The sequence below is a fragment of the Pinus tabuliformis genome, chromosome 6, assembly GCF_031772625.1.
Source record: "Pinus tabuliformis cultivar Carrire ecotype Pingquan chromosome 6, CPIR1, whole genome shotgun sequence".
Lineage (NCBI taxonomy): Eukaryota > Viridiplantae > Streptophyta > Pinopsida > Pinales > Pinaceae > Pinus > Pinus tabuliformis.
This window is the reverse complement of record NC_142292.1, coordinates 953957578-953982363: the sequence shown is the minus strand read 5'-3', so window position 1 is coordinate 953982363 and position 24786 is coordinate 953957578. Positions and strand designations below refer to the sequence as shown.

Below are 24786 nucleotides of genomic sequence, written 5' to 3'. Positions count from 1 at the left end.
AACATGGAAGACTAGATGTACACGTGAAGATGGAAGTAGCTCCAATTTGTAAGCCATACTTCCAATCCTCTACAACACCTTATAGGGGCCATAATACCTAGGAGCTAATTTATTGTCCTTTTGTTGCTTTAGGGACATTCGTTTATATGGTTGTAGTCTCACAAATACCCAATCCCCCACTTCAAATTCTCATTTACTGCAATGTTGATCTTCTTCTTGTTTCATCCTATTTTGTGCCATAACAAAGTTGTCCTTCAATAGTTTGAGAACCTCTTGTTGGCGTTGTATGTGGTCATTTACTACTTGAGCCTTTATAGTCCCTTTCAAGTTCGATCTAATGGATGGAGGATGATATCCATAAAGTGTCATAAATGATGACGTTTTTTATGAAGTATGGAACAATGTGTTGTATCACCATTCTTCCCAAGGGCAACCATTTGATCCACTGTGTCTGTTTATCAAAAGCAAAGCAACAAAGGCATCCCTCTAAACATTTATTCACAATCTCAATTTTTCCATAAGATTGAGGATGGTAAGATGAGTTGTGAACCAATTGAGTATCCTAACAAGAAATTTCTAGTGAAAATTGGATCTAGTCTCTTACAATAATCTTTGGTATTCCATGTAGCTTTTGGATTGTTTCCATGAATGCTTCTGCCACAGTACTTGCTTGAAAAGGATGAGAAAGAGCACAAAAGTGGGTGTCCTTTGTTATTCAATCTACCACTACCATAATGACACTCTTTCCTTCATATTTGGGTAAATCTATAATAAAATCCATTGAAATTTCTTCCCAATGTTGACTTGGAATGGTTAATGGTTGAAGGAGCCTTGGGGTCTTGATAGTCTCTCCTTTATTTTGTTGGCATACACATTCCGCCACAAACTTTTGCACATCTACTTTAAGACATTCCCAAAAGCAATCTTTCTTGATCTTATGGTATGTCTCCAAGAACCTTGAATGTCTTCCAATAGGATAAGTGTGTAATTCCAATAGGACCTTCTGCTTGAGTTGAATTCTTACATTAAGTATAAGCGATCTTGAAACCATAACAACTCGTTTTTCCCTGTAAATTTTTCTACTGCATAAGGGTCCTCCTGTAGCTGTTGAATGATCTTGCATGTCATCTCATCTTGTTGCCATTCTATCCTTGCTTCTTCCCCCCAATCAGGTTGTGGAATAGAAACAGCACATAGTAACCCATTTGTGTCTTCCTCTTTCCTTGAGACTGCATTTGCCTTTCTTTTCTTTTTTTGCCATTTTTGTAGATAATTTCAAAGTAACAGCCCAACATCTTTGTGACCCATTTTTGTTGCTCTTTTGAAGATAGTCTTTGCTCCAAGAAGTACTCCAGACTATCATGATTTGTTTCTATTTTGAAGTTTCTTCCTATTAGGTATGGACGCCATTTCTTAATTGCATGTAGTATAGGCAACATTTATTTTTCATAGATGGGTCAAGTAAGTTATTTCCTTTAAGTTCACTACTTTCAAAGGCAAGGGGCCTTTCTTCTTGCATCAAAACTGCACCAATGCCATGGCCTGAGGCATCACACTCCAAAATGAATACTTTTGAGAAGTCAAGTGTTGCCAAAATGGGAGTTTTACATATAGCCTCTTTCAGTTCTCCAAATACTTTGGTTGCTTGTTTAGTCCAAGAAAATGCTTCCTTCTTCAATAATTTGGTTAGAGGTGTTGTTGTTTGACCATAATTCTGAACAAATTTGTGGTAATATCCTGTCAATCCTGAGAATCCTCTGATAAGATATTGGCGATTGGCCATTCCCTCATAGCTTCGATTTTGTTAAGATCCACCTTGACACCATCATATGTTACAATATGACCCAAATATTCCACTTCTTGAACCCCAAAAGCACACTTGGAAGGCTTTGCATATAGTTGTTGCTCCTCCAATAGTGACAAGACCCTGTCAACATGTTGTACATGCTCTTCCCAAGATTTGTTGCAAATTACTATGTCATAAAAAAAACTAACACAAATTTTCTAGGGAAGGGTCTGAAAATAGAATTCATCAAGCTTTGAAGTGTTAAAGGTGCATGTTAGAAATACTGAGAGGGGATTGAATAAGTATTTCACTTCAATCAGTTAATTTTAACTTCACAAAGCATTGATTATCATTAGCATTAGATTAAAACATAAGCTAGTATCATATCACATGATTAAATAAAAACACCATTCAACAATACACAACAACAAGACAGTACACTAGAGATTTTTTAGGTGGAAATCCCTCCGAGATAAAAACCATCGAATGCTTCTTAATATAGGTGTTCAAAAGATTACATCAATTGGAAGCTCCAACTTCCAATATTTTCAACATCAACTGAAGGAGGCTCCAACCCCCTGATTTATCAGCTCCAATTGAAAGGATGCTCCAATGCCCTGGTTTACCAGCTCCAACTGGAAGGACGCTCCAATGCCCTGACCCTCGGCTCTCACCCGAGAGACCCAAGTTCAAGTCCTGGCAACGGAACCATTTGTTGGCTTGTATGGGCCTAACCCAAGTTCAGAGGTGATTTAGCCAAGCAAATCCGGATACCACTGGCCCTTTCGACAGTAGTTCGCGGAGCGCAGACTGAGGTCTCACCCGAAGTAGTATGGGAGGGTGCTAAAACCAAGTTTCTGCACCCTAGGGATGTCTGTTGAGCTTCTGGCGGTCCGCGGTTTGACCCTGCGCACGTCGCAACGCGCACCTGTTAGTCCCTCGCAACCTAGGATGCTGCTTCCGCGTAGCCTGACTCGGGGCGCGATCCGTATTATACCCAAGGTCCTTACTATTTAACCTGTTATTACCTGATTACTTAACTTATTTGTGTAAGACTGATGATAAATTAACAGTATATCCAGCAATCATATAAGTGCGCGCGATAAACAAAACAGTATAAATGTAAATAAGGCAATACACAAGCAGATGCACAGAAATGGGATTCAACTTCTCTTTATTATTCTTCATTCCAGATTACAAACTCGACACCGCCCTGCGCACTCAGCTGCAGGGGTCCGCGCCAATGTTGCAGGAAACGTCCCCCCCCCCGGATCTAATGCCCGAAGCGCGTCCCGTACGGATTCGTCCAGGAAGCGTCCCCGGAAGTGCGATTCCAAAATTCCGAAACGCGGTTCCGACTGTTTTGGATGCTTCCTGGAAATTCCGGAAGCGTCCCTCCGAAGCGCACTTCGTATGGTGCTTCAGCCGTACAAAGCGCGGCACTTCGGAGGGCGAATCGTACGGATCCCGTATGGTTCCGTACACGCTTCCGGAAAAAGCACAGCGTTGTTTAGAAAATCGATTTTTTTTTAATTTGTTTTTTAATTTTAGGTGAGTTTGCATATTGGGGGTGGGTAACCTTGGGTTAGGGTGAGGAATGAAGGCAAAAAAAAATATAAATATAGCAGATACTCCCTCATGGTAATGTTAAATTCTTAAAGTAAAAGTGACATTCTCCTTTATTTTTCATTTTCATCCTTTTACTTAAATTTTTAACATTACCATGAAATGACTCAGGATGTTTGAGAGTGGTTCCAGCCTCATTGGACTTCATATGGAGAAAATAGAATTTCATATCCTATTCAAAATTCAGCAGACTTAACAGTTTTCAGAAATTCAGGATCAATGGGATTGTGGCATTTCATTAGATTATATCAAGTATGAATGTATGTGATTAGCATTTAATCAAGAGCACCAAGCCCTATATGTACCCTAGTGTTGGTGGTGTTAATTGTTGAACTCCTTTGTCACGCCCTTAGCAAAAAATTACCTTTCAATCAAGTCAAAATCATCGATCAAGCATGTTAAGCTTTTTCTACCATATTTTAAGTCTTGAATTAGGTAGTTTGATCAAAATTGGGCAATGTTGACTAATATCCCTAGACAATCGAGGTAGAGGCAAAGGCTAGACAAGAGGAGAAGAATCTAGATTCTAGATGGTTGATGCATCTAAATGGTTGATGCTCGAATAATTAACCATTAATGTACAATGGATGCTATATCTATCTTGATTTATACAGAAATATACATGTTTTCATGTCTTCTACAACTAATTTGGTATTTGGGATGTTTGTTTTGAGTATAAATGAAAAAAAATATAAATATATATATATATATAGCAGACGCTTCGCTTCCTAGATTTTTGGAAAATGACGCTTCTGCGTCCCCACTTGCAAAAAACGTCCCCGTTTCGTCCCCACTTCGTGCAACATTGGTCCGCGCACTCAGCTGTGGACTCTACTAGGCCTCTGTGCACTCAGTTGCAGAGCCTATTCCTACTACTATGACCCAATACACTTAGACTCTTACTCTATGCTCGAACCATTCGTATTCATCTATCTCTTCAATTCGCTTCTTCACTGCCTTTACAACTTAGAGCCTCGCTCTATTTATACAATCCCATGGTCCACAGACCATGGATAGGCCGACATGACATTACATTATTTTACAATACTTAGGGCAGACAACCCTCTGACTCAACCTATACTTCGCACTTCGCGCCCGCAATTCGCGGAGTCTTACAATACATTTGACCAAAACTTGGGCTTTGAGCCCCAGAACATGTTGTGGGGGGGATTCCATGCCCAACACTCCAACTTGAAGGAAATTCCAACTCCCTAATTTACCAGCTCCAATAGGAAGGATGCTCCAACTGGAAGGATGCTCCAATGACCAGGGTTTATCAATTTCTACTGAAAGAATGCTCCAACACCCTGCACAAGCTCCATCCTCCCCTAGCACCACCCTATCGCCCTGAAGTGTTCTTAGACTCCAAATTGAAGGAAGCTCCAACTCCTTGAATTACCAGCTCCAATTGGAAGGACGCTCCAACACCCTAGTTTACCAACTCCCACTGGAAGGACACTCCAACACCCTGGTTTTATCAACTTCAAATGAAAGGATGCTCTAACCTACCCTAGCACCAACTTGTCGCCCTGAAGTGTTCTCAGGCTCCAACCCGAAGGAGACTCCATTCTCTTGCATTGCACCACTTTTCCACCATATTCAACAAGTGGACTATGTTTCACAATTTTCAAACTGGATCCACTTATTCTCAATATAAACATAGGAATGTCAACAATCTGAGAGTTTTGTCAATTCTCACTAGCAGTCCTTGCATAAATAAATCGGTCACAATAGCTCTGCTCAAGCATCATACATAACTGACAAACCTTCAAGAGTTGGATACAACCATCATTGTCAAATCTAGGTTGATAAACAGTCGTACAAATATTAGAATCAGATAATGCAACCTCTACTCATCAAACAACCGCTTAACAATGACACTGCATTACAAATCAACTACTATGTTCGCTATCCAACCACTGCAACCATCACACTATCATGCAATTTGCAACTTGTACCATACAACCTGCAACCACTGTCTTGCAATTTGTAATTCTAATTTCTTGTCAATGTTACTACAACCTCTATCACTATACGGCCTATTAGTTTGCACACTATAATGAAAGCTACTCGTGCTCAACTCAAGTTCATCAATCCTATCAATCGAACCTCCTTCTTGGAACATGTGTCAATAAATCCAAAGACTCTAAAGCCTGCTCTTAGACTCTCAAAAATAGATTATGGCCATAAAATATCTATCCACCTTTGAGCATTAATCGATGTGCATTTTCCAGAACTCAATTTGAGTCAAGAATGAGCTCAAAACTCTAATAGAATATTTAAATCATATATTAAAATAATTATTAGAAAAAATACCCCTTTTTAAGATGTGCTAGACAAAATGCCCAAAATTCGATGATGGTGCTACAAAATGTTTTTCTCTAACTGACTATTTACTCAACAAAAATAAAACTTCATGAGTAACGAAAAAAAATATTAATCTGACCTTATAGTGCTAGGAGGTCAAACTCACAATCTCAACTCCACCAATAATTTAATACCAATTGCACTATATGGTATTTTTGCAACTTCGTTCCCTCACCAATTATGTTTATTATTGAACTATAGAATGAAATTTCAAATAGCCAAGGCATGGATCCTCGTGTACGACCAGTCAACCAACAAATTCTTCGAGGCTGACAACCATAGCACCACAAGTATCAACCATCACAAGGGTTGGAGCTATCCACGTGACTCGACCAACCTACATGTGTCAATCTAAGCACCATTCGACGTTGTCCAAATGTTGAGCTGTAACTAATAAGGAAATCTGAGCCCGACTTAATTTTTATACCCTCGTGTTTCCATTTGAAAGACGTCCTTCGAATTGTGGCGAAAACATCAAACCACTTGGAGTATTATGTATACAGTTGGTCGTCCGTAATGAACAGTAAACTCGAACATTGGCTCGGCTTCTACTAGGTCATCCGCTAGAATATAACTCTAGTGACAGACTTTTCCACCAGTTAACATAGAATGCATTCATTCTACTAGTGATCCAGTACTCAATTGCTTTGATCCACACATTTTGTTTCTCAAATCAATCTCAACAACACACAGGTGAATGTAATCATATTCAGTCCAATCTCATCACAATGTCACTTCTAGATCATACTCACAAGCTGTCAAATGTATACAAATTTCCATGTGCGTTGCCCCCTTTTTTATTTCTCAACCAAAGGCACTTTTCAGATCAAACGATCTCTTACAAGTGCGATAGCACTATGGTTCACGCACACTCAAATTACATTGCATGCACAGGCTTTTCGGACTAATTTGATCGTTAAGATTTCACACATGGACCTAGAAACACAGCTGCACTTTATCGATGATTTATTATCACGGCCATACAATTTATGCTTCCACAAGTGGACTTTCTATGCACTGGATCTAATTAGATTAAGACTGCAATTACATTTTCAATAGCAATCATCTGTGCCAAAACACAAAAGAAAAGTAGATTGATCCTTCATATTTTCATCGCACCCAATCACTTACATTCATGAGCCAAAAATAGTGAAAACAAACACGCTTAGAATGAGTTAATTGTTTCTCAAAGACCATGTCTGGAAACATTGCGCTCGTGATATATAATGTTGTTGCGATTTGCAGATTTCTAACAAGTTCGGTGTGATTATGGTTAAACACGGGTTCACGAAGGGTCTTCAATTCAGCGCATCAGTTGATCCATTGATTCATTTGATAGATGTTGAGCCGGAATAAATAAACAAATGCCAAATACTGATTGAGGAGTAATGCCTCAAATTTGGTTAGCCATCACAAAAGTCCAAAAGAATAAGCCCATAACCCTTGATATCTCGACCTCTTCCTCAAATAGGCATTCTGCTCCTGGCCACACAAATATTTCAAAGTTTCATGCTTGCCCTTGAGGAGAGAATAAGTCTCTTTTTATAATGACCGAAGAGGCTTCTAGGAAGTGACCAACTGACCTTCAAATGGAGAGAAAAATTCAAATTTTAAATTAATTGGAGCCAAAAACCAAAGTGCCCTTTTCATGCAACCAAATTTGACTTCAAAATATTTAATAAAAAAATTCAATAAAAGTCCTTGGCCTCATGATTTGAGTAATTTTTTTTAACCAATGATGAGTTGCCACATCATCTCAATTTTGGGACTTTGACCACAAGAAGGGGGCTTCAATCTTTGACCAAGCATATCTCCCAAATCGAGATGAACCACGAGGCATGTCATGTACCGTTGGAATCGACATGACAAGGAGAATCGAAGGAAGGTGATCTTGAGTCCAAACACAATGATCTTCCTTGTCATTTTCTCCATCAAAAGTGGGGCTTCATGACCATATTGTAGGAGCTTGCTTCCTTCTAGAGCTTCTTGTCCATTAGAGCTTCCAATCAATGCAAAGTAGATGAATATTAAGAGTGTTCAAGGACCGACGTTGGCATCAATGACAACACCATTCAACAATCTCCACCTTTGTCATTAATGAAAACACACATACTCCCCCTGCAAATACGGCTCCTCCTGACTTCATGCCTTTGATCTTCCCTTCCTAATTTCTCTCCCCCTTTGACATCAATGGCAAAGGGTTACTCCCCCTGCAATAAATCTTCTTTTGACTGCTTTTCTCCCCCTGACATGCTATACCTCTCATGGCTTGCCACGGCAAACTCTACCTATCAATATGCATCAACGACAATGATTCCTTTTGCAAATCTTCAATCTTGAAGGCTGACTTCTGCTACTTCACAAGCTGACAATTTTGTCGACCATGCTGACTACTGCTCTGACAACTTCTTCACATCTGTCATAGATCTTCACATTTGCAACTACTGCTACATAGACTCCCCCTCTTCAACATTTTCAGGACAGGGAGTCTTCAAGTTGGCTTGTTCAAAACAATGTATGAATCGGCTCTGTAGCCGGATCATCCTGAACCTTGACATCTTCCAATGTACACGTTGATTCATTTGTGCCTTTATAAATCCTGAGAGCATGACTGCTGATACTTTTTCACTCACCTGATCTCCTTGCTTTTGCTTTCTTCTCCAAATCTTCTTGTACCTGATATTAGAGTTCTCCTTCATCTTGTATCTGCAATCATGAGCTATATGTCCATAGTTATGGTATTTGAAACACTCTATACGGTACCTGAATGGCGGAGCCACTGACGTGCACTTTCTGTTGATGAAGCCATTTGAATATTTGTCTTGTATTTCAGTAACCTTGCTTCTAGGGTTTTGATAATATCTTTGATAATCATCCCTGTCATAAGCTTTACAATCCCTAGCTTTGTGCCCAAGTTAGTACATGAATAACAATAACCAGGAAATATACTAGGGGACCTGGATGAAATGGCTTGCCTTGATGTTGTTGATCTTCTGAAGACATTCTTCCTTGGAGAAGGTACAGCCCTTTGTTGATCCTCTTCCTTGATTAGTTCAACTTTACTTCTTGGACCTGCATCACTTTCAATCTTCTTTTGTCCTTCACTTTAATTTGGCCTTTGAGGGATCTTGCTATGCAGGGACTTGGAGCTTGTGTCTTCATTGCATGGGGCTTGATCTGCTTCTCTCACCTTCATCTTCAATTGAGCAGTGACATTATTCTTTCTTTTGTCATCCAGCAATTTCTGCTTCTGCCATTTCTTGCGCTTGTCTATTTCAGTTAGGACAGCGTCAAGTTCTATTTGCTTTTGAGCAATATCTTCCTCAAACTGGCTTTTCAAGATTTTTCTTCTTTCTTCTGCCTCCTCTACTTGCAATTTTAGAAGGCTGGCCTTTTCTATTGCTTTGTTAAAATCTTGTGTGACAATCAATTATACTCGTAAAATCATTTATTTTTATTGTTTTACAGTAAATCAGGGTTTAATTACAGCAAACTGATATATTTTCAGCATTTATTGTCTTTAATGTTATGTTAGGGTTTGTTTGGTAATATATTGAAATAGAAAAAGCATCATTATATGTGTTTTTGAGTCCTAAATTAGGGCTGACGTCTAGGGTTTAAGTGTTGTTATATGCCTTTTAAACCCACAGAAAGTTGCTGTAATATATTCTCTTGTTTACTCTTGTTCTTAGCCCTAAATTTTCACTTCATTATCATAGTTTCAAAGGCTAAATTTGCTGCTGTTATAAACTAATATATTGCTGCAATTTTTTATTTTTCATGCTAGTTTAGTACAGCCAGGTGTATTTTCTTGATTGTGTGCATTTAGGGACCTATTTTGAGCCTCTATTGGTAATCATTGTAAAACACTTAGGGGGGCATTGAGCTTAACTTGGCTGGCTTATTCGATCTTTAAGATCTACTAGGGAAGCCTCCCTTGTGTTGGATTTTGTTCATCACTAAACTGCAATGTCACATGGTTCAGGTTCGGCAATGATTAAGTCTGGTTTCAGTTCGAATTTTTTGATGAGGTTCGGATGAGGTTCGCCATTAGGTTTGTCTATATATATATAATGAATTATAGGATAAAATAGTAAGAAATCACAACATCAGTAAACATCAAATATGCTATCACAGAGATGGAAACTACAAGGATAAATTATAAGCTTGAGTTGTGACATGAAGTTATGAGTTTTGATCTATGGACTTAGCCAATGGCTATGAGGTTCGATGAGCTTCGCCGAACCTCAACATTTTTTTAAGGTTTGCCAAAATTTGAACCTCAAGGTTAAAGTTCGATGAACCTTGTGACATAGCTAAAATGAGGGGAGTACTTGTTGAAGTGATAGTGGTGACACTTCCATTGTTGCATGTTGTTGGGTCACTTAGTGAGGCTTTGCACCAAGGTGCCAAATTTTCTTGTAATAGGCCCCAAAAATAATCAAGTACTAGCTCAATGAAGTGATTCATCTCAAATTAGACCAATGCACCATTCTTTTACTCTTCAACTCACTCCTAACCTACCCTATAATTCACCTAACATGTCTCGAACACCATCAACATACTCTTCCAACACAGACCTTCCCTCCAACACCGTCAATCCCGTGTAAACACCCTCATCCTCCTCTATTCTCCCTTTCCCATCAACATAACCACTATTTTCTTCCATAGCCACTAACAATAAATGGCTAAGTCCCAACATCTTTTCAATTATCAAACGTATTGAAACTATACCTAGTAAAACTAATTCACCCATTCTATCACATTCTCCCTCAAACCTTATTAGCTATTCCCCACCCCTCTTCCTTGACTCATTTGTACATATCCTAGAACTTCTTACTCATTTGACCAAACCTACCCCACTTATTCTAATCCTTCATCCAAATTAGTGCTCAGTGCACTCCTAACCAATATAATCCCCACACCTCTTCCTCAACTCATATCCATGCATATCTTATAACTTCTAACATGCTTGACCAAACCTACCCCACTGACATTGATCCTTCTTCCAAAATTTGTTTTCAACAAAATCTTGACCGATATATCTCACACTCATTCAACAAATTCTCTAAATAGTAAAAACTAGTTGACTACTTTTATCACCATAGACACATTATAATAAATTCCTAGCTCCCACCCCTTTCCTACCTCAAAGACTACTTAAAACCTCTCTAGACATAACCCCAAGATGAACTTGCCTTCATCATCCGCTATCTGTTCTGATTGGTATCTGCCCAATGCCTTTTTAAGACAAGATACCTGGAAAACGTTGTGAACTCGATTATTGTCTGGAAGGCTTAAGTTGTATGCTACTTGGCTGATCTTTTTGTTAATCTGATATAGTCCATAAAACTTTGGCGCCAATTTGTTTTTCCCTTTTTGTTTTAAGGATAATTTCTTGTAAGATTGAAGTTTAACAAATACCCATTCTCCAATTTCAAATTCCCTCTCTGTTATGTGTCAGTCAACCTGCTGCTTCATGCGATTTCTTGCAATACTTATATTTTCTTTTAATTTTTGAAAACCTTTTTGGGTTTCTTCTAATTGCTCCTTTACTGCTGGAACTTTTGTCTCGGAAATGACCAAATCCTTCCACTTGGGAGGTTCATACCAATACAGAGCTTGAAATGGGTTCATCTTTGTGAAAGTGTGATAAGTTGAATTATACCACCATTCAGCAAGATGTAACCACTGAGCCCACTTATTTTGTTTTCCTGCTGCATAACAACGAAGGTAAGCTTCTAAGCACTTATTGATAATTTATGTCTAACCGTCTATTTGAGGATGATTGTCATGTCCCTTCCCAAATAAATTTGTAACAGGTTTTGGCCTCTCCATAATTTTGCATAAATTTTGATGAGTAAAGGAACCCAAGCATTTTTTACTTAGGAACTTAGGAGAAAGGAAGGATGAATTAGATTACTAGTGGAAGGTGGGGACCACCCACGTGGGAAAACACACTTGGGCACTTGGGCAATTCAAGTTGCCTTGGAGGGGAATCGAATGGCTTGGAGAGGGGCCCACATGGGGAAAAGAAGGCCCACGAATATATAAGGAGGAAGAGCTCCCCAATTGAAGGTATTCAAGGAGGAAGAGCTCCCCAATTAAAGGTATTCATTTGCACATCGAATTCACTTGTGTTGCTCGAGCTGCTTAGCCGAGTTGCCTGGCTGTTTAGCATCGAGTTTCTCAGGCGGGAGACTCAACCTTTCCTTCAGAGGACTTCGAGTGCCACCCTAGGAAGGCATTTCACACTACCTTGGAAGAGAATCAGAGGAGATTTGTGGCCTCAACACTCAGCCTTCGAACCAGCAAAGCATATTCCTGGAACACGCAGAAGGGGAACACACAGAGGTGGGAGTTCATCCGGGCAGCACTTGCCGAGAAAGTTTGGGGAGTTGGAGTATAGCAGAGGATCAGTCTTTGGGAGGAGTTTGGGAGCAGGAGGTTGTTGCGTTTGGGCAGCTCGATTTACAGCTTTTGTGGACTGTGCAGAGGGCCATTCTGGGGCTCACGTGGGAGTTGGTAGAGGGAGCTACGAAGCTGGGGTCAACTAGGAAAAGGGGGGAAAGCCATAGGGGACAGCATCTCAGTATTTGGGGCAGATTTGGAGGGCCTTCTCAGCCATTTCTAGATAGGCCGAGATTGCCAGCATAAGGAGGAGGACGTGGTCCTTGGAGGTCGATTTTCAGAGGTCTGAACTAGGCCAGACCCTTTCCAGGTTTGGTGGGTTTTTGTTGAGGAACCGGGAGCTAAAGTTGCAGAATTTTCTGAGCATAGGAAGCAGGGTTTCCATCACATCCTTTCCAGCAGGTAGCGCAGTTTTTTGGGCAGCGTAGATCACTTTTGGAGCAGCAATTGGGCAGCACTAGGATCATCATTTGCTCACCTGGGTTTTGTCACTCTTGTCCTTGCAGACAAGCCCAAGTGCACCATTCCATCACTATTGTATTTGCCCCAAAAAGATTTAATAAAATGGCTCAGACGTCCTCTATTTCCAATGCTCTCATGGGTGTTTATTGATTGTATCTCATTTATGGATGTTGGATTGTCTATTTGCTTTGTGTATCACTGAATTTCCTAGTTAGGAACATTACAGTGGTATCGAAGCCCGGATCTTGGCTCAACCATGGGGAGTTTCTCCTATGAGTGAAGCGGACCAGCAGAATATTACATACAGGAGGCAGAGGTAAAGAGAGTTGGAGATCACTCCAGACACTGAGGATCGGAGAAAGGCAACAGTAGTAGAGGACATGGGAGAGCCCAAGAGCAGGGAAGAGATGGCCTTTGATAACCTCTTGAGGGCTCTGAATGATTTAGCAAAGGGTCAGAAGGAAATGCTAGAGGAGATCAAAACGCAGAACCGGGAGAGAAGCACTCCTAGGGGGTTTCTATTTGGAGAGACTTCGGGGGCCTCTCAACAATTCAACCATCCTTCACCCACAGCACAACCTCCATCAGCAAGTGGGCCAACTCGGGCTACACTGCCCTCTTCCGTGCCTTTTGCACAGAATAAACCAGCGGGGGTCGAAGATCCTTCACAGATGGGAGAGCACTTCAAGGAATGGCGGTCCATGGGAGCAGACTTCAGGGAAGCACTCTCTTTCAGAGATTTCTGCAAACTCAAGCAGAATGAGAAGAGCAAGGGCTATGGAGGATAGGGAACACAGAGCTATGAGTTGCAGCAGACTATAGGGAGGATGTACTTCCCCACATACGATGGCACTGCCAAGTGCACCGCTCAAGTCTGGGTTGAGAAGATGGACACTTATTTCCAGCTCAACCAGATGACGGAGCTGGAGGCCATCAAGATGGCCACGCTGCACTTGGAAGGGGAAGCCCACGACTGATGGTTTCATGGCTTGGCTACATTGGGGCATGCCAATGTGACTTCACATGAGGATTTCACCAAGAGGGTGGTGGACGTTTTGATCAGAGAGATCTGGAGGCTCACTTCAGGGAGCTAACCCAAGTTCGACAAACAGGTAACCCAGAGCAGTACATATCGAAGTTCTTGAGAGTCTCGGTGATGGTGTCAGACCTACTAGATGCTCGGAGGGTGTACACTTTCATAGAGGGCCTACTCGAGCCCCTACATGAACTGGTAAAGTCACGCAGACCCTCCACGTTGCAGGAAGCGGTGACATGTGCTAGAGATTTACAGGGGGGCATCCCCAAGTCACGAGCACCCTTTCCTCCACGTACTCCCTACCCCCAGAAGGGGAGTGATACTAGACCACCACCACAAAGAGCAGCCCAAGGGCAGGGGTAGCTGGATGATGAGACGCGGAGGGACCTCGGGAGGAGGAAGTTGTGCTTTGCTTGTCAGGAGCCCTGGGCACCAAGCCATCGGTGCACAACTGGTAAAGCCCACAACATCGAGGTCTTCTCAGATAATGATCAGAGTGTGGTGTGGGAGATGGTGAGAGTCCGACAGAGAGGGGACCACCACCACCACCTCCACAAGGAGGGGCATCCTTTGCTCCATCCGAGGGAGTCCTTGCTTCTTTATGCGGGGTCCCCAAATTTCTGACATTGAGGATTAGAGGTACAATACAAGGGCAGCAGGTCTCAGTCTTAGTTGACAGTGGGGCTACCCACAACTTCATAGATGCCTAGTTGGTTCAGAGGAGGGGCCTCACCACAACCGAGTTTGAGGGCTTTTCAGTCCTGGTGCCGGGTGACCGGACCATGCAGTGCACTCAGTATGTGCCCGCCTTGATGGTGACCATGGGGAACTACTCCATGACAGACCATTTCTTTGTGGTTGATGTGCCAGACACCAACGTGGTGATGGGTGTCCAATGGTTGTACTCCCTTGGGCGAGTTACCACTAATTGGAAGAAGCTAGAGATGGAGTTCACCAACCCAAATGGCAAGCTAGTGGTCCTCAAAGGCATGCATTCTTACCCACCACAGACGGTCTCAGCGCATAGGATGGAGGCAGATCTACGACATGGAGACACAGTGTGGGCAGTAGAGCTGAGGGTTTCAGAGGTTGGGGGACAAGCCCAGTCACCACCTCCGGACATACAGGCTTTTTTAAACAAATGCTCAGTAGTATTTGGAGATATTCCACCAGGGAAGCCACCAGACAGGGGATTCGAGCACACCATCAAGTTGGAGCCGGGTGTTGATTTGGGGTAGCATCGGATGTGCTCTAGCCATGAAAATTGGTGGAGAGACTAAAGCACATGAGATCTCCAAGACCCAGAAATGGTTTGGACATATTGTACCTGGTTTCGGAGATATTAAAATAATTAATATTTTTAATGGAGTTCCTAAGTCTAAACTTAGGAAAAATAAAATATTAATGGGTATTAATATAAAACTGGGTTAGAAGGTTCCAAAAGTCATGGATCAAGCCAAATCTAATCTTAGCCATTGATTACAGATTTAATTTCGGCCGTTGAAGGACCAACGAGAAAAGTATAAGAGGAGGCTTGAGGGTCAGTTGGAAGATACACCAGAGTGATTAGTCGTTTGTTTTGCTAGAGCGGGGTTGCTAAGCAAAGTCAAATCAGTGATCAGCAGTGAGGGGCAGTGAATACTAGGCAGAGAGGCAGAGACAGTGCCAAGAGACCAGCGCAGAAGCAGAGAGCGAGAGGCAGCAGCCAGTTCAAGCCACGCAGAGCCCCGCATAGGCAGCACAGAGCCCAGAAGGATTGTGTCATCCATGCAGAGGGCAGAGGGAGTGACGCAAAGGGTCCTAGAGGCTACACAGTACCTCAGAAGGCTGACGCCGAGAGGTTTGAGGTTGACGCAGAGCAGCAAGAGGTTGACACAGAGGCCAAAAGGGCCAGCGCAGAGCTTCAGAGACGCTAGAGAGGGTTTCGTGGGACAAGTTTTCTGAATACCTATTTCCGAATAGAGAGGTATTGTTGCCGTGTATTTTTCTCTATCAGGTGAGCCAGTTAGGCACCCAGTTGTACTCAAGGAAATACTGCATAATAATAAACCCACAGAATAATTGCACCAGTTTTCCCGCATTGGGTTTTTCCGGGGACATTTGTCCAAAAAGAACGTTGTCACTTGTGTGTTTGTTTTCTTTCAGTTATTGATCTATAGATGTTGTGATTGTATTGTGTTTATTTCGGTATTTAAATTTTTTGAATAACTTGTTCGAATTTAAACAAGTAGAAGAAATAAACCAGCAGAATACAGATTAATTTTCTAACGGATAGACTTAGAAAATTCAACATCGGTTGTGCAGGTAGTGATTACCACCCTTTATAGGCACCCCAAGGCCTATAAGGACAAGATTGAGCAAGCCATCAAAGAGTTGTAGGCGTTGGGCCACATCAGGCCGAGTTTTAGACCCTTTGCTTCTTCAGTAGTGTTGGTGAAGAAGAAGGATGGAACCTTGCGCATGTGCATTGACTACCATGCGCTCAACAGGAAGACATTGAAGAACCAATAGCCCATTCCTCGCATCGATGAGTTGATGGATGAGCTTAGAGGAGCCAAGTACTTTTCTAAGATAGATCTGTGTTTGGGATACCATTAGATCAGGGTGAGGGATCAGGACATCCCCAAGATAGGCTTCCGATGCCATTATGGGCACTTCGAGTTTTTGGTCATGCCCTTTGGGTTGACCAATACCCCGGCTACCTTCCAGTCATGTATGAACCATGTGTTCCGGAGGCAGTTAAGGAGGTTTGTATTGGTGTTTTTTGATGACATATTGATATACAGCAGAACTTGGGAGGAGCATCTCCAACACCTGGAGGAGGTGCTGCATATTTTGGAGGAACAACAGTTCTATGCCAAGTTGTCCAAGTGTGAGTTTGGCCTGACCGAAATGCTCTACTTGGGACACATTATTGGCATGGATGGGGTGAAGGTACATGAGGAGAAAATACGAGCTATCCGTGATTGGCCAGGACCCAAAGATGTGACAGCGTTGAGGGGCTTCTTGGGCATTTGCACATATTACCGGAAGTTTGTCAAGGGGTTTTCGCAGTTGGCAGCTCCTCTCACGGATTTGACTAAGAAAGGGGCTTTCGCATGGACAAATGGGGCACAGTCAGCTTTTGACTGCCTCAAGGAGGTGATGAGCAGTTGTCCAGTATTCGCACTTTCGGAGTTCTCCCAGCCCTTCACTGTGGACTGTGATGCATCTGGAGAGGGAATCAGGGTAGTATTATCTCAAGCTGGGCACCCCATTCCTGAAGTTGCTTGAGGGCAAGCAACATTTGGTAGGGGAGGACTGTCATGTCCCTTCCCAAATAAATTTGTAACAGGTTTTGGTCTCTCCACAATTTTGCATAAATTTTTATGAGTAAAGGAACCCAAGCATTTTTTACTTAGGAACTTAGGAGAAAGGAAGGTTGAATTAGATTACTAGTGGAAGGTGGGGACCACCCACGTAGGAAAACGCACTTGGGCACTTGGGCAATTCGAATTGCCTTGGAGGGGAATCGAATGGCTTGGAGAGGGGCCCACATGGGGAAAGGAAGGCCCACGAAGATATAAGGAGGAAGAGCTCCCCAACTGAAGGTATTCATTTGCACATCGAATTCACTTGTGTTGCTCGAGCTGCTTAGCCGAGTTACCTGGTTGTTTAGCATCGAGTTTCTCAGGCGAGAGACTCAACCTTTCCTTCCGGGGACTTTGAGTGCCACCCTAAGAAGGCATTTCACACTACCTTGGAGGAGAACCGGAAGAGAATTGTGGCCTCACCACTCAGCCTTCGAACCAACAGAGTGTATTCCTGGAACACGCAGAAGGGGAACACGCGGAGGTGGTTGGTAGTTCATCCGAGCAGCACTTGGCGAGAAAGTTTGGGGAGTTGGAGTATAACAGAGGATCAGCCTTTGGGAGGAGTTTGGGAGCAAGAGGTTGATGCGTTTGGGCAGCTTGACTTACAGCTTTTGTGGATTGGGCAGAGGGCCATTCTGGGGCTCACGTCGGAGTTGGTGGAGAGAGCTACGGAGCTGGGGTCAGCTAGGAAAAGGGGGGAAAGCCATAGGGGATAGCATCTCAATATTTGGGGCAGATTTGGAGGGCCTTCCCAGCCATTTCTAGACAGGCCGATATTGCCAACATAAGGAGGAGGACGTGGTCCTTGGAGGTCAATTCTCAAAGGTCTGAACTAGGCCAAACCCTTTCTGGGTTTTGGTGGGTTTTTGTTGAGAAGTCAGGAGCCGAAGTTGCATAATTTTCTGAGCATAGGAAGCAGGGTTTCCAGAACATCCTTTCCAGCAGGTAGCGTAGTTTTCTGGGCAGTGTAGATCACCTTTGGAGCAGCAGTTGGGCAGCACTAGGATCATCATTTGCTCACCTGGGTTTTGTCACGCTTGTCCTTGGAGACAAGCCTAGGTGCACTATTCCATCACTATTGTATTTTCCCCATAAAGATTTAATAAAATGGCTCAGATGTTCTTTATTCCCAGTGCTTTCATGGGTGTTTATTGATTGTATCCCATTTCTGGATGTTGGTTTGTCTATTTTCTTTGTGTATCACTGAATTTCCTAGTTAGGAACATTACAATGATATGCAGAACTCATGTTGAGGTATGTTCCAATATGTTTGAAAAACTCCTTCCAAAAATTCCCTTTAAACTTGGGATCTCTATCACTAACAATGACTATAGGGAATCCATGTAATTTGTAGACATTCTTGAAAAATATCTTAGCGATCTCTTTTGTTGAATCTAATTTCTTCATTCCTATGAAGTGTGCATACTTTGTAAGTCTGTCTACTACTACAAAAATTTAATCTTTTCCGTCTGACAGAGGCAATCCTTCAACAAAATCCATCGATATTTCTTCCCATTTTTGGTTTGGGATATTTAAGGGATGGAGCAACCCTGGGGTCATAATGTTCTCACTTTTATTTCGCTGACATTGATCACATTCTGCTACATATTTTTGAATATCACTATTCATTCCCTTCCAAAAGAATGACTGGCATGCATTATAGTACGTTTTAAACAATCCTACTTGTCTGGCTAACAGCGAATCATGCAACTCTTTGAGAATCTTGGCTTTAAATTTGGAATTTGAACTCAAATAAATTCTTCCCTTGTACCATAGAATATCGTTTTTCCATTCAAATTTTGAATTTTGAGGAAGGTTATTAATTATAGCACTTGTTTCGGGATCTTTAGCATATTCACTTTGAATCTCATTAATCCAATCGGGAACAACAACTGAAACTGCAAGTAATGATGGTTCTTCGTCTTTCCTAGACAAAGCATCAACTACTGCGTTACCTTTCTCTTTCTTATGTAATATATCCATGTCGAAGGCAGCGATTTTTTCGATCCATTTTTGTTGTTCTGTAGATAGTGTTTTCTGCTGGAGGAGATGTTGAAGACTATTATGATCTGTTTGTATTAAGAACTTACTTCCCAAGAGATATTGTCTCCATTTGGCTAATGCGTGCATAATAGCAAGCATTTCCTTGTTGTATGTAGACTTGAGACGTTCTTGCTTATTGAGCTTCCTGCTTTCAAACGCGATTAGGTGTCCATCCTACATTAGTACTACTCCTATGCCAAAACCTGAAGCATCACACTCAATTACAAATGGTTTTGAGAAGTCTGGAGTTGCCAATATAGGGGCATTAGACATAACTTCCTTCAAGTCTTCAAAACACTTTTCTGCTTCATCATTCCATCGAAATGAGTTCTTCTTTAGAAGGTTCGTTAGGGGTGCAATTATATGGGCATAGTTTTTAATAAATCTTCGATAATACCTGGTCAATCCTAAGAATCCTCTTAGCTTGGAGATATTAACTGGTTTGGGCCATTCCCTTATAGCCTTGATCTTATTAGGATCTACTTTTACTCCTTCCTTGGATATTATATGTCCGAGATATTCTACTTCTTCCTTCCCAAAAGTGCATTTGGACTTCTTGGCATAGAACTGATGTTTTCTAATACAGTAAGAACTTGCTCCAAACAGTGTAAGTGCTCCTTCCATGTTTTACTATAAATTAGAATGTCATCAAAGAATACTAACACAAACTTCCTTAGATATGGACAAAATAGCTCATTCATAGTAGCTTGGAATGTTGCCAGTGCATTGGTTAAACCAAAAGGCATTACTTTAAACTCGTAATGACCTTCATGTGTTCGGAACACAGTTTTTGCTACGTCTTCCACTGTTATTTTGATTTGGTAATACGTTGACCTTAAGTCCAATTTTGAGAAGTATTTAGCGCCATGTAGTTCATCCAACATTTCATCGATAAAAAGAATTGGGAACTTGTTTTTAATTATTATTTTGTTTACTCCTTGATAATTGACACATAATCTGAATGATCCATCTTTCTTTCGAACTAATACAACTGGAGCAGCATAGGGACTTTTACTTTTTGTGATGATGCCACACTTTAAAAGATTTTGAACTAATCTCTCAATTTCAGTTTTTGATGACATGGATATCGTTACGGTTTGATGTTAATGGGATTTTATCCTGCTTTGACTTCTATTGTATGCTCGATTTCTCTTTTAGGAGGCATCTTCATTGGAAGGTCTTGGAAGACTTTTTCGTGCTTTTGAATTAGCTCTTGAACTTTTGGTGCTTCTTCGTTGACCAGATTTGAAGTTAACATTTCTAATTGATGACACTGTACTACATAAGTTGGTGCTCCCTTCCGAATCATTTTCATCATTTGGGATGACGATACAACTTGATTCTCAGGTGGCTGGAATCCATATAACTTGTACTTCTACCCTTCCCATTTAAATCTTATAAATTGCTTTTGATGGTTGGCAGAATAAGTGCCTAGGGTTTGTAACCATTGGATACCTAAGACCACATCCACTCCTCCTAATGGCACAGTGTAGAACGAAGATTCTAGATTATAGTCTTGAATCTACAATTTGACTTTATGGCATTTCCCTACCTTTTCAATTTTCTTGCCATCAACTACCATAACCTTCATGTTGGGCATGGGAAATGTGAAAATGTTGAGTCTCTTCGCCATGGTTGAGTCCAAAAAATTGTGGGTGCTACCAGTATTGATTAGGACCATTACATTGTTCTTCTTGATATGTCCTTTTAATTTTAATGTCTGGGGTTGTGATATACTCGTCATGGCCGATAATGATACTTGCAGAATACTTTCATCATCTGGTTCTAGAGAAATTTGTGGAGAATCTTCAATTTCTTCTTTGTCTGATTCTTCATTGTCTAAATCATTAGTTGCTTCACATGTATACAAGTTCTTGGTTTCTTTCCCTTTAGCACGTCTATGTCTCGGGTCCCATTTTTCGCCACACCGTCTACACTTACCTTCTTTCATTCTTTGCATTTCCAAATTAGTTATGTCTCCTTCACGGAGATGTGGTGGAACCAATGTTGAAGGAAGCGTCCCCCCCCCCGGGTTCCAAGGCCCGAAGCGCATCCCGTGCGGATGCGTCCAGGAAGCGTCCTTGGAAGCGCGCTTCCGCCTGTTTTGGACGCTTCCTCAAAATTTCGGAAGCTTTCCTCCAAAGCGCGCTTCGTACGGCACTTCGGCAATACGAAGCGTGGTGCTTCGGAGGGTGAAGCATACGCTTCTCGTACGATTCCGGAAAAGCACCACGCTGTTTAGAAAATCGTTTTTTTTCCAATTTTCTTTTTAATTTTAGGTGAGTTTGCTTGTTGGGGGTGGGTCCACCTTGGGTTACGGTGAGGAATGAAGGCAAAAAAAAATATAAATATAGCAGATGCTCCCTCATGGTAATGTTAAATTCTTAAAATAAAAGAGACATTCTCTTTTATTTTTCATTTTCATCCTTTTACTTAAATTTTTAACATTACCATGAAATGACTCAGGATGTTTGAGAGTGGTTCCAGCCTCATTGGACTTCATATGGAGAAAATAGAATTTCATATCCTATTCAAAATTCAGCAAACTTAACAGTTTTCAGAAATTCAAGATCAATGGGATTGTGGCATTTCATTAGATTATATCAAGTATGAAGGTATGCGATTAGCATTTAATCAAGAGCACCAAGCCCTATATGTACCCTAGTGTTGGTGGTGTTAATTTTTGAACTCCTTTGTCACACGGCACACCCTCAGCAAAAAATTACCTTTCAATCAAGTCAAAATCATCGATCAAGCATGTTAAGCTTTTTCTACCATATTTTAAGTCTTGAATTAGGTAGTTTGATCAAAATTGGGCAATGTTGACTAATATCCCTAGACAATCGAGGTAGAGGCAAAGGCTAGACAAGAGGAGAAGAATCTAGATTCTAGATGGTTGATGCATCTAAATGGTTGATGCTCGAATAATTAATCATTAATGTACGATGGATGTTATATCTATCTTGATTTATGCAAAAATATGCATGTTTTCGTGTCTTGTACAACTAATTTGGTATTTGGGATGTTTGTTTTAAGTATAAATGCAAAAAAATATAAATATATATATATAGCAGACGCTTCGCTTCCTAGATTTTTGGAAAATGACGCTTCCGCGTCCCCGCTTCCAAAATACATCCCCGCTTCATGCAACATTGGGTGGAACATATTTTGTATTATCCGTGTTCGCAGCCTGAGAAAATCTGTCTTGAATATACTCTCTCAACCTTTGGATACTACATCTTTTCATGTTTCTTTTCAACAGCTTTCACTTTTTGTCTTGCTTCTTCTATTGAAGTAATGTCATGAAGCTCAAGTTTTGCCTGTAAATGGGGTTTAAGTCCTGTGTTGTATGATCGAATGAGACGAGTTTCAGATATTCCAGGTACTCATGTGGCTAAAGTTTCCCATTCCCAAGTGTATTCGTCCACATCGCCTTTTTGTTGCAATCTGGTGAGTGCTGAGAAAAATTCTTCCTCCTTGACACCTTGGAACCTCTTAAAGAATGCATTTTTGAATTTCTTCCAACTAATGGCAAGTGTCATCTTCTTCCACCACATATACCAGTTATATGCTTCGCCTTCCATCTGCATGGATGCATACCTGATCTTTTCATCCTCATTATCAATACCGTAAATCTCGAAATATTCTTCTACTTTGTTGAACCAAGCAACGCTGCACTTCTCGTTACCGTCAAATTTGGAGAGTTCAAGTTTGCTCTTCGTTGATACGTCGCAATTGTTGGAGTAAAGAGAGGGTATTGATTCGCAAGTTGCATATTTGAAAATTGATTCCAGAGCTACATATTTTGAAAATTCGTGTTACTATTTTGTTGAAGGGGTATGGGCAATGTTTTTGGGGACTCGGGTTTCTCATGTGAGTCTGATGAGTTTGACAAATCCGACGAATTGAGATGTTGAGTAGCTTCATTATTCTGGGGTATTTGATCGGGTGTAATCTTCAACTTGTCACAAATACAGGTCAACATCACCATTGCTTGACTATGATTTTGATTCACCGTATTTGAAAGGATTGCATGATCCCTTTTAAATTCATTATGGTACTGCTCGAGCTGACTTTCTATTCTCTTTGATGTATTATGGAGCTCCTCGATTTTTTTGCCATGTTCAGTCACCTTAGTCTCCAGATCTACCAATCTTTTATTGAAATCGACCATCGACATTGATGAAGCCATTGATCGGGTATGTGGTGGGGTATACTTATCCAGTTTAACTTTTCTTAACTTGATCCTAATTTTTTTTTCTAAATTTTTTTAAAATATTATTATATAGCTTATTATGTAGTTAATTTAAATATTAATTAATTATACAATAAATATTATATAACGAATTAAACTTATTTAGTTTATGTATATAGATCTCAATATATAAAGGAGACCACGAGGAAATGAACAAAGTGGTGGATGAAGCGGAGCGGTGGACGAAGCGGAAGGGTTTAGGAACGGTGGAGAGAAGACAAGGAAACGACAGTCAGCAGGTCGGATGGAATGAACACAGGCAAGCAGAGATGAATAGTGGAATGGTGATAGCGGCGTGGTACGGGGAACGGAATCAATTGTTTGCGGTGAGGAGAACGACAGCATTGGATACCACCGGGCTCTGATACCACCTGAAGTGCATAAGCTCAACAATAGACAGAAGAAATAATTCTTATTAATTTTTTAATGAAAAATGATTGATGATTTTTCTCAATCAGGGCCTAGCTTAAATAAGTCCTTGGCACCTTTTCGTGAAGGAGCATGAATTTTTATCGTGCCCCAATTAATTAATTACATAACATTGACCCCTTCCCAAACAAACTATAAGAAAAGAACTCAACTAGACCATTGCCCACCAACATCTCACCTACAAAGATATACTTTGGAATATTTAAACCATTATTCAATTTCTCCGTCCATGAAGCTAAAGAAATACATCAAGATTGCTCTTGAATTCTAAGATTTGATAAATGCCCTAAATCAAACATTAACAGAAAAGAATATACATCCCTAAGGCAACTCAATGACAATCCAAACATTCTTCAGCTAAAAACCAACAAAGGCAATGCCAGGATTCTCATGAACATTGAAAACTACAACTCAAAAATGTCAAAACTCCATTCATCCAGCACCTGCTGCGTTCTTAACCATAAACCAATTAACCACAGAACTAGCTGTAACTTTGTAGGCCATGTTAAATCAATCAATTTGTTTCCATAAATGACAAACTCAAATCTCATTGACCTATAACACCATGGGTGAAAAAAACTTCCTTCCCAATTTCTATTGATATATATGCACACACCAAAATAGCAGGCAAAAGCTTTGTTTGATCTGAAAAGAAAAAGTACATACAAAATTCAAATCATCGATATCCTGAGGACCACATCACTTATAGCCATGTCCAAGATGGTCCTTATAGACCCTCTACCCCATTTAAGCTGCAATTTACAGTTTTGTCAAGAAGTGCAAAGAACTCTAGAGATCAAGAGTCCACATTGATTTCTAATTGCTCAAAATAATTAAATTTAATATCCTATTTTTCCATACTCCAAAATACAGGACATAATAGGAGAAACCCAAACTAAATATTGCTCCAAAAAGTAAGCAATGATCTTACCTGGCTTGCCATCTTGGATGTCATGAGCATTGTCATCATTCAAGTGAAGACCAGACACGTCAAGATTCCATGGTTCCTCTACTTCCT

The 24786-nt window shown here is 40.9% G+C and overlaps 1 protein-coding gene across 2 annotated transcripts in view; it reads right to left on the bottom strand.

Moving 5' to 3' along the window:
- The window catches only part of LOC149262115 (Transducin/WD40 repeat-like superfamily protein), a 135702-nt gene that overhangs the window by 4757 nt on the left and 106159 nt on the right, over positions 1–24786 (bottom strand). For both annotated transcript variants that reach the window (XM_089423372.1, XM_089423364.1), the window contains exon 4: positions 24700–24784. In XM_089423372.1, the coding sequence (XP_089279498.1) occupies positions 24700–24784 (85 nt within the window). The remainder of the gene's footprint in view (positions 1–24699; positions 24785–24786) is intronic.